This window comes from Mobula birostris, chromosome 10 (genome assembly GCF_030028105.1).
Source record: "Mobula birostris isolate sMobBir1 chromosome 10, sMobBir1.hap1, whole genome shotgun sequence".
NCBI classification, from domain to species: domain Eukaryota; kingdom Metazoa; phylum Chordata; class Chondrichthyes; order Myliobatiformes; family Myliobatidae; genus Mobula; species Mobula birostris.
In genome coordinates, this window is record NC_092379.1 from 117,789,754 (window position 1) to 117,799,982 (window position 10,229).

The following is a 10,229-nucleotide window of genomic DNA, read 5'->3' on the forward strand; positions in this document are numbered from 1 at the left end:
GGAACACACACAAAATGCTGTGCGAACTCAGTAGGTCAGGCAGCGTCTATGGGGGAAATGATCAGTCAGCATTTCAGGCTGAGATTGGTTTCTTGAATTCCAGCAACTGCAGTCTCCCTTCTGAAATGATTTTTTTTAAACTGGGTGGTTAAGGTCTGTCATGTGTGATAGTGGTGGCAAATTCATTTACAGTAAAGTGTTCAAAGGGGAGCTGATTATGTCTATGAAAGCAAACACTTTGCAAGGGTATGGGGAGAGGTTAGGCAGTGATGATAGTTGGATAGGACTAGAATGCAGAAGGCCATTTGACCTCCTTCTGTGCTGTAAGAATTGCATGATTTTATTATCTCCACCCCAACATCTGCCAAATAAAATATTCCAGAATGTGATATTATAATCGTGCGTGATATACTTCTAAATAAAACTTTGAACTGATTCTGGCTGGCGAGATGAGATGGCTTTATCTGGCAAGAGGCTGTATCACAGCAGAAAGGTGGGGTTTTACCAGATCAGCGCCGGTTCTTATTTGTATGCAAATCGGTGGCCAGGCGGTGCAGTGACGTCGCGGTTCCTTTGGTTAGACCCTTCGTAGCAGGGTCCTGTAAACAATGGTTAATCATGTGCGATAGGGCCAGTTCAGCATGAGTCTCACCAGACCGATGCCAGTCGGAGCAGACAGCCGTATCTGGCTGCAGCATGCGCGCAACCCCTAACCCTAGCCATGTATGTGGGCTATATATTGGATAAAGAAGTAAGCATGTACCCAGGGCCCCTTAGACGATCAAGCATTAACTTATCCACACAGAACTTCGTTTCTCCGTCACAGTACTCGGAGTACGCGGGATATCATGTGCCTAATATGGAACATCATCCCCAGTCCTCGGTGTCTTGGACCTCTCCCTATGGTCCACCAAGAGAGGACTGGAGTTCATATGGGCCCGGCCCGTCGAACACAGTACCAGTCCAGATAAGTAACTCTTCTCCAGGGCAGGTTTCTTACAGTTCGCCTGACTACAATGCCATGAATCCCTCGACTGCAGGAATCCTACCTCCTTTAGACACTATCTCAGTGGGGCAAACGTCTCCCAACAGTCAAAGGCGCAACCCCTATGAATGGATGAAGAAAACAACACAGGTCTCTGCCGCAGGTAAGCGCTCTCCAAAAAGCCACAGGTTACTTGCACAAATAAGATAATTACCTATTAAATGATAGAAACAACATGGAGAACAGTGCAATTCAAATATATTATCCAAGGACTAAGGCAAACATTAATATATTTCAGCCATTATGTTTGTTTAGATGTGTCAATATAGCACCACTTTTAAAGAAAGATAGTGGAATATTGTCCCTTAGCTTTCATTGGTATGGACTCTGGTTAAAAGGCGATGCTGGTTAGAGTTCAGAGTTATTTGCACAATAGATTATTTATTTTCTGAAAACTCTTATAGGCATTTCTTGGCATCTCTTAGGCAGATTAGGGAACTTGCTGGATGGAGTTTAAAATGCTACAATTGATGATTGTGTGCTCTCTTAACAGTTTTACTGTTGGTTTTCTGTTTTCCCGCAATAAAATTGTGTTTATTGGTTGCACGCTGAACCCCCGGCATCAACATCAAGCACTTGAAGTATTTTTCAGGAGGAAATGATTGGTTTTCATCTCTTGTTTGGCTAACGAAGTTGTATTTTTGCCAATTCAGGACTGTCATCGTAGATTTAGCAATAAACAAAGTCATTGTCGGTTAATAAAAGTCCTGTTCTTGTTGATCCAAAGTGTGCCTTACATGGGGACTAAGTCGGGACAGACCCGTTCTTGGGATCCGTTGGATTGAATCGAAACGTTCAGGCCAGCCCTATCTACATCTGAAGATGAACCATGAAAAGCTGGATGAATATCCTGCAGAATCCGATTGTTCGAAACACCTTTTAGACGCCGGCCACTCCGACCTGCGTGTTTTACTTGGTGCAAAGATCGACAGTTCAGGAGAGGACTACACGTTTGCTTGCTCTAATTTAAATGTCTGGAAAGTTGAAGAACTACAAACATGTAAATCTTGCTCCAAGAACATCCAAGAAATCTTATTCAAACCTATGCGAGAACTTGCTTTTGTATTTTTATCCCGTTACTTCACACAGAATTAGTGAAAGTTTGATGATTTGCAGGTGGATGTACCTGACAGCCCCGGATACTGTATTATCGATTGAGGATAGAATGCTGAATCGTCCTTCATATTAGCTGACGTTTTTTTTCTCAGTGAAGGTCCAATACTTCCGGATATTAATTAAAAAATACTTTAAATTAATCATTAATATTTGAAGCCAGTTTATTAGCCACGAATATCCATCTGATGAAATCTGTATTATTCTAGCTAAAATTCACAATCTTTAGAGTTAATCGACTTCCTCAATCAAAGCAGGGGAAAACACTAGGACCTGATCACACGCATTGTAATCGTTTGCATTCGCCATAGTGCCAGCAACTTCAAAGAAATTTATCAAAGCCGTTGCAGTTCTATCATCTATAAAAGTTTGACATTTATTTCTACATTATTTAAAATTTGTCAACAACGAGTAAAATGAGAAAGCTTCAGACTTCATTTCCAGAGGAGTGTTGAAAATTAGTGTCAAATATTAATGGCCAGCTTGTCAATCAAGGAGGTTTAAAACCGGGAACCGAAGTGTAAGGTGTTAGCTCCGGGCATCTTGGTATTTGAAGGCAGCTGGTGAATGCGGGGAATGCTTCTTTTGGCTCCTGTTTGAAGGTCACACAGAGGTTATTACATGGTGTGTGTGTGAACAAACCTGAGCCACTTTTCGCAAGCTCCCACGTTAGCCGCACGGAGCGTGTTGGTTTCCACCTTATTCCTATGGTCGGTGTCACGTGACGACTCCTGGACTCCAGCATTTCGCTTGATGTACATAAATCAATGAATCACCTTCGCAATATTCAGTGATTGATACAAAATCAAACGCACTTCTGGTTTCAATTTTATCTAACGGAGATGTTTTTTTCTCTAGATTCCAGTGTTAGAATCCCATGCAAATTACAGGAGCCAGGCGCCGGTCGCGGTTGTAATGCTAATTTGTCATCCTGTAAACTAGCTGTGAGGTCCCGTTTCTTCAGCCACTACATTGTTATTTGTCATATTCAGGCGGCATGCCCTTTCAACACTTTCTTCGCTTTGATATGCGCGGTGTTACGCTTCCTAACTCCTTATTATCTGGGAACATGGAGTCTTTATATTACCGGAAAGAGTGACGATTTTCACAATAAATAATGAATCTTGTCCTTGCAGCATTGTCTGGCTCGCAGTACCCCTGAATTTTATTGCAAAGGTGAATAATGCTACTGCGGATGGCCGCGTTATAAACGAGGTCATATTTACATAGGCTTCGTGTAACCTGTTGAATTTTAACCCTTGAAACACTAGCAAGACAGGTCAATTTTTGTTCACATGCAAATATGCTTTATCTGTGACCAGTGTGCAAGTATAAATTCGATGTCTTTTTTTCTAATTTGAATCATTGAGGCTGGATTTGAAAACCTGCTTAATTAATTGTGAATAGTTTATAACGATACACTTAAACTGAGTATTTCATTTGCGATATAAAACAAAATTTCCGTTAACGCGTTGGCAATGTTCAAACGATATACTATAAAATATTAAAAAAGGAATACAAAATAAGCAAAAATGTATTTCGTCTTGATGTAAAGAGTAATCCTTCAATATGCAAGTCTGAAGACAAATAAAAGTTCAAGCAGTTAATAATATCAAGATCCAATGTTTTCTGTATCCTAAATCACTCCAAAATATTTCAGTAATAAGTACCTATTAATGCTTCCTGCATTAATAGCAGGAGGAAATGCTTAGATCACTATATAGTCACATTTCAGGAAGATTCGCCGAAATGTATCACTTAGGTAGGGTTTATCGAACGTAGTTCATTTCATAGACGAAAGTAATTCACAACATAGTTCATGAAAGAAATGTTGCTTTTAAGGGGTTACTGATGTTATGATCAATTAGTGTAGGCTACACGATTAATTAAATAATTGTAGCTGCACTATAAGCGCAAACACTTAGTTACGCAAAGTGGCGCCCACCTTCTGTATTCGTAGGCCAAGAAGCCTGAGTATGTTCGGCTAAATACTTAAAATTTCAATGTTATTTTTAGGGAAATAAATGCTTTAAAGATGAAAGTGGATGCCGCCGCTTGTTTATGCGAAGCAAATCAAACAGATTGGCCTGTGATCCAGCTATTAGAAAGCCAGCCTTTTGTAAAATCGACTTGTAGCTCTTTGTGTGGAGTGTGTTCGTTTTATCATATGAATGTAGTGTTGTTAACTTGTTCAACTGTCTGCTCCCATCTTTCAATTACTGGGATTAGATTAACGAGCTGCAAATGTTATAAAGAATAAAGATTTTGAGGGGTAATTGCACCTTTTTTTTTAAATCCTGAAAGCACTTAGAATAAAATTAGGATTTCAGGTATGCATTTGACAGTTACATATGGTGGTCATTTACCTTTCTTTTGGATTTTTGTGACCTCGGAACGTTTTCCCTTTTCACTATTACAATATTTGCGCCTTTTGGGGGGTAAACTGGAGTTTCTGCTTTTAAATTCACAGCTTCAGCGCCGGGAAACGTGGGCAAGTGTTTCACTGAGGATGTTATATTCTCTCTGGGAGAGGCTGTAGAAAGCCCGGCTGCCGAAACTGACACTTCGTCGGAAGTGTCATTTTATACACTTGCCTACATGTTGTTTTGAGAATTTACTTAACTGGGATACTGTTCTGGTGGGAAGTTAATGCTTATAGAAATACAGGCAAAATTTAGGTTAAAAACAGCAATTATTTAGATTGCTGGATAAATAAAAATTTGGAGAACTTCATGTACTTCAAGTTGTTCTATATTTAGCATTACCTCATAAACGTCAGAAAAGTTGGGACATTGTGTTTTGTGTGTTTGCTTGTGTGTATGGGGGGGGCGGAATTAGGATTCCTTTTATTTATCAGTACCGATGCCCGAATGTTAATTATTTTGAATATTCTACATGTACGTGCTTCAGAACGCCTTGATGCAATATTGACTTGATAATCTTTAACTGACTAAATATAATTCCTGAACTCGAAGAATCGCAATCTCATTTAACATTCTTTCGAACTGAGCATTTTAAAGGACAGTCAACGACGATAATTAAGTCACTATCAAAGACGATAAATCCAATTATTTTCATAGACTCCATCCGTCTAATTATTTCTCTAACTGCGAAAAAAAACTAGCACACTACTGAATTAACAAGTGTCTAACAGGCGAATGTTCCTAAAAACTAGTACGGAAATAGTGTGGTCAAATAACCAAATGGCAGATTCGGCTCTTTGGAGTTAGCTGTTTAACGTGTGTTTTACTTTCCCATTGTTACTTTTTAGGTAAAACACGGACAAAAGACAAATACAGGGTAGTTTATACAGACCATCAAAGGCTTGAACTGGAGAAGGAGTTTCACTACAACAGGTACATCACTATCAAGAGAAAGGCTGAGCTGGCAACTATCCTGGGACTCTCAGAAAGACAGGTTGGTTAGCACCAAATATTGGGGACAGATTTCTGCCCCGTTGTTGGCCACACATTTCAACTGTTTTCATTGAAATTATTTTCCTTCTCTTGCTGCTTCTCGCCTTCCACCAAACACCCCCCACCGCCAGAATTGATTAACATTAGTTGAACTGTTCAACGATTGAACGTGTTCATAAAATCCCAGTCTACCCATTTACCTTGCTCTGAACCTGCATAATTTTATTAACGAAAATGAGCATTGCATGATTTTCTTTCCAAAACTTATAACAAGAGGTTAATGCTGACTTGTTTTTCATTATTCTTAACAAATTGAAAAATATTTTCTGTCCAAATCCTCATTTGGTTTCCTATTGCAACCAATTCTGCATTACTTAACATCCAGGAGTAAATAATTTTATTAACTCCTAGGAGTCTGTGTATATAAGTAAATGATACCCTGAATGCATACAGATTTCACCATGTGCCAAATTTATAACTTTGAGGGTGTTTAATTCTTTAAAACCAGAATGCTTAAAACAAATCCACAGTTGCCCTGACTTGGAGCAGTGATTTGGTGAAGAAACTGGGATAACAGTTGGATGTTGTGGACACATTTAGAATGAGGAGAAAACCAAAATGAAAATAAATGGGAGCAATGTTAGGCCACTGCACCTTTCAGCCTGCTCTATCTTACACCACAATCATGACTGATCTACTTTAGCATGATTTTCCAGCATTCTCTTTATATATTTTGGTACCAAAAAATCTATCCATCTCTGTTTGAATAAACGCATCCACCGAAACTCCACAGGTTTCTCGTGCAATAAGTTCCAGAGTTGGCCATGCTCTGAGTGAAATGTTTCTCAGTTTTACACAGCCTGTCCTTTACCAGTCCAGCATTTACCATACAAGGAAAACATCCTGCATGTATCTAGCTTATCAAGCCCTTTAAGAAATTTGTAAGTTTCAACAAGATTGCCTCTCATTCTTCTAAGCTCAAGAGAATACAATCTCACTCAACTCAGTCTCTGCTTGTTCATTAAAACCAGTCTAGTGATTTCTCAGTTTAGCAAGTTCACCTTTCTTATTATGTAAGTAAACCATAACTGGACTCAGAGTTCCGACTGCAGTCCCACTGCAACTACAATAAGATTTTCTTAACCCTGGATTCAAATATTCTCATAATATAGGCTAACATACCATTTGCCCTCCTGATCACTTGCTTCCCCTGAAAGTTTGCCTTCAGCGATTTGTGATCATCAGATTCATGCATTTTCACACAATTTAAGAAATATAAAACCGTAAGAGCACAAGATATAGGAGCAGAATTCGCCATTGAATCTTCTCCGCCATTTCATCATAGCTGATCCAATTTTCCTCTCAGCCCCAGTCTCCAGTCTTCTCCCCGTCTCCCCTCACGCCCTGACCAATCAAGAATCTATCAACCTCTGCTTTAAAAATACATAAAGACTTGGCCTCCACAGTCGCCTGTGATAAAGAATTCTGCAGATACACCACTCTCTGGCTAAAGAAATTCCTCCTCATCTCTGTTCTAAAAGGACAACCATCTATTCTGAGGCTGTGTTCTCTGGTCTTTGACTCTCCACCATCCTCTCCATATCCATTCTATCAAGGCCTTTCACTATTCAATCGATTTCAATGAGATCACTCCTCAGTGAATACAGGCGCAGAGCCATCAAACACTCTTCAAATGACAAGCCATTCAATCCTGGAATCATAAAAAGAGTTGTAACATAAAAAGTATCAGTCCCAACACAGACCCCTTTGGAACACCACTAGTCATCGGGGCCAGTCAGAAAAGGTTCCCTTTATTCCCACTCTTAGCATCCTTTCAATCAGCCACTGCTTTATCCATGCTAGATCTTTCTTATAATACCATGGGGCTTGTAGCTTGTTAAATAGCCTCATGTGGCACCTTGCCCTCTAAAAATCCCGGTACAAATTCAAAATCCAATATAGCTTTTTGGTTCTGTACACCAAAATGGAAATGGATGACCTCACAATTTTCCACATTAGGTTCCATTTGCCGCTTTTTGTTCATTCCTTCCAATTTGTTCATATCTCTTTGAAACTTCTTAATATCCTTTTCAACACTAACAATCCCATGTACTTTAGCAACAATAGTAAGCTTAGAAATAAGACCTTTGGTGTCTTCGACTAAATCATTGACAGAACCAGCAATTAGGGTTCAATTCCCTCCACTGGCAGTAAGGAGTTTGTATGTTCTCTCCATGGCTGCATGCCTTTCCTCCAGATGTTCCAGTTTGCTCCCACGTTCCAAAGACATATGACTTAGAAGTAGTAAGTTGTGGGCATGATATGCCAGTGTTGAAAGCGTGTTGGCATTTGCTGTCTGCTCTGCATTTCACTGCATGTTTCAATGTACATCTGACAAATAAAGCAATTCCTTAATTTATTATACACTATGAGTTACAGATTACCAACAAGCTGCCAATTTATTCTAACTCTTTACTTTCTGTGCAATATCCCATTACAATTAATGTCTGAATAATTGCAAAGATTGCTTTCCTTTATAGAAATTCCTACAATCCTTACTGATTACTGTTGAGGTTATATTTTGTTGCTTTGATTCTACTTTCATTTAGGTAAAAATCTGGTTCCAGAATCGTAGGGCAAAGGAACGGAAGATGACGAAGAAACAATTGGCTCAGTCTGATGGCTGTTTGACTCACCATGGTCCAGGTCCCGGAAGTCCTGTGGAAATGGCAGGCCAGATGTTGCTTGGGGGCCATATCTCTGGGGGCCCATCCGTTGGGAATATGGCTCAAGTAACGGTCACACTCTAATTAGTGTACAGCAATAAGGACTTCAAACCTTCTGAGGATGACCCAGCCATATGCCTAAGATTATGTACAGAGAGCACTCCATTTAAGAGAAAAGGCGCTTGACATTTTCAGAAGATGTGAATTTTTACGGATATCAGGGAGCGATTCATAATTTATGATATTATGAGATCGTATGCAGACGTTTTGTATGCAAATCAACCTTTGGCTTGAACCTTAAAATTACTTAGAAGATGGTTATAACATCTTCATGACATTCCTCACCATACTGCATGTTAATTCCCCTTTCTTAAATGTTGACATGGACATGTAAAATTAAAACCAATTCACATTTTGAAAACACTTTCCATAAACTTTCCACCTACTTGAATAAGGCGGTAAAAAGTTCCCACTAAATATGAACAAACAGCAGAATGCATCATTTTGCCTGTAATATTATTAAATGGAGGGTTATACTCTGTAAACTACGAGGGGTGATTGGTAAGTTCGTGGCCTAAGGTAGAAGGACCCAATTTTAGAAAAACGAGCACATTTATTTTACAACACAGTCCCCTCCTACACATACACATTTAGTCCAGCGGTCGTGGAGCATACGGATCCCTTCTTTGTAGAAGTCGGTGTCTTCGGCCTCCAGAAAGTGGTCCACAGCAGGGGTGATTGATAAGATGGGTTATACAGCTCTCGTTACATGTACATGCAGTTCAACTCTTTGAGTGATTATACAGAAAGTTTGAAGTTAATAACTCATCTCCTTCTACCTTAGGCCACAAACTTATCAATCACCACTCGTATGTCACAGTACCTATATATATAAACAGCTACTTTACCAAAATACATGCTGCATGTTCAGCAAGACAGACACCAAATTTCCAAATACCTCATTGTTAATGTAAAATGTAAAAAAATACAAAGAGGTCACATCACAAGAAGCAATTCTTTATCTGACTTAGTAATAAAAGGGTATTTGGGTACATTCCTGTCTGTCTTTCGATTTGATTATCAGTATGGAGAATTACATTCATTCACTAGCTTTTCAGCAATCAGACAGTGGGAAATTTGTTAAATTCAATCAAAATAAAACATAATTTTCAATAATGCAGATATCAATCAAACTTGTTGAGCTATTGGCTTGGAATGATATAGGTTGTCACAACAGTACTTTGGGCCTCCAAAACTGTCAAATGTAACATAAAGATAAGGGATAATATATTTGGAGAAATTATGGTTTCCATTCCTTTCATGGTAAGCAAATCAGAAAAAAAATGTATGTAGTTTTACATTCAGACTGGTAACTTCAACATGTTTAAAGAAAGTAGAAGACATTACATTCATTGTCCAAAAAATTTGCAGTAACTTCAGTAAATTTTAAAAATGTTACGAAGAGCCAATGACCTGAGAAGCATTTTTATATGTATGTTCTTCAAACTCAATAATAATTGACTTTACATTGACATTAAAGCTGCAATGTAAATGCTAACTGATTTGTCAGGTTCATTTTTTAAACTATTTATTTCACATACAATCAAAGCATTATAGTCTGAGATCACTGTCAACGAATGATGTTTTTTAATGCAAATCTTGACAATGTTAATTATATAACTATATAAGCTAAATCACCCATTTTGAAAATGTTTATATTGTGATTGCCTGTCTTGTGAACTAGTCATATTCATTCAAAATCTTAAAGGTACAATGAAAGGCAAGGTATTTACTGTAACCCTTTACTGTGTAAGCTATTCATTGCAGGTTGTATAGCTTCACACCAAAAATACATATAGCAAGACACAAAATGCTTGAAACATCTACTGTCCATTTCCATCCATAGATGCTGCCTGACCCACTGAACAC

The 10,229-nt window shown here is 38.6% G+C and overlaps 1 protein-coding gene across 1 annotated transcript; it reads left to right on the top strand.

Annotated features, from left to right (window-relative positions):
- The first annotated feature begins 721 nt into the window (after positions 1 to 721).
- Positions 722 to 8,384, top strand: cdx4 (caudal type homeobox 4). The gene is made up of 3 exons (XM_072269767.1): positions 722 to 1,148; positions 5,430 to 5,575; positions 8,184 to 8,384. The coding sequence occupies exons 1-3, from the start codon at positions 722 to 724 to the stop codon at positions 8,382 to 8,384; spliced, it is 774 nt and encodes a 257-aa protein (XP_072125868.1).
- The last annotated feature ends 1,845 nt before the right edge of the window (positions 8,385 to 10,229 follow it).

Bases quoted from the DNA above. Each gene is read 5' to 3' on its own strand.
- cdx4 (XM_072269767.1), top strand. From the start codon at position 722: ATGTATGTGGGCTATATATTGGATAAAGAAGTAAGCATGTACCCAGGG. The intron at 1,149-5,429 runs GTAAGCGCTCTC...GTTACTTTTTAG, and splicing joins AACACAGGTCTCTGCCGCAG to GTAAAACACGGACAAAAGAC. The intron at 5,576-8,183 runs GTTGGTTAGCAC...ACTTTCATTTAG, and splicing joins TGGGACTCTCAGAAAGACAG to GTAAAAATCTGGTTCCAGAA.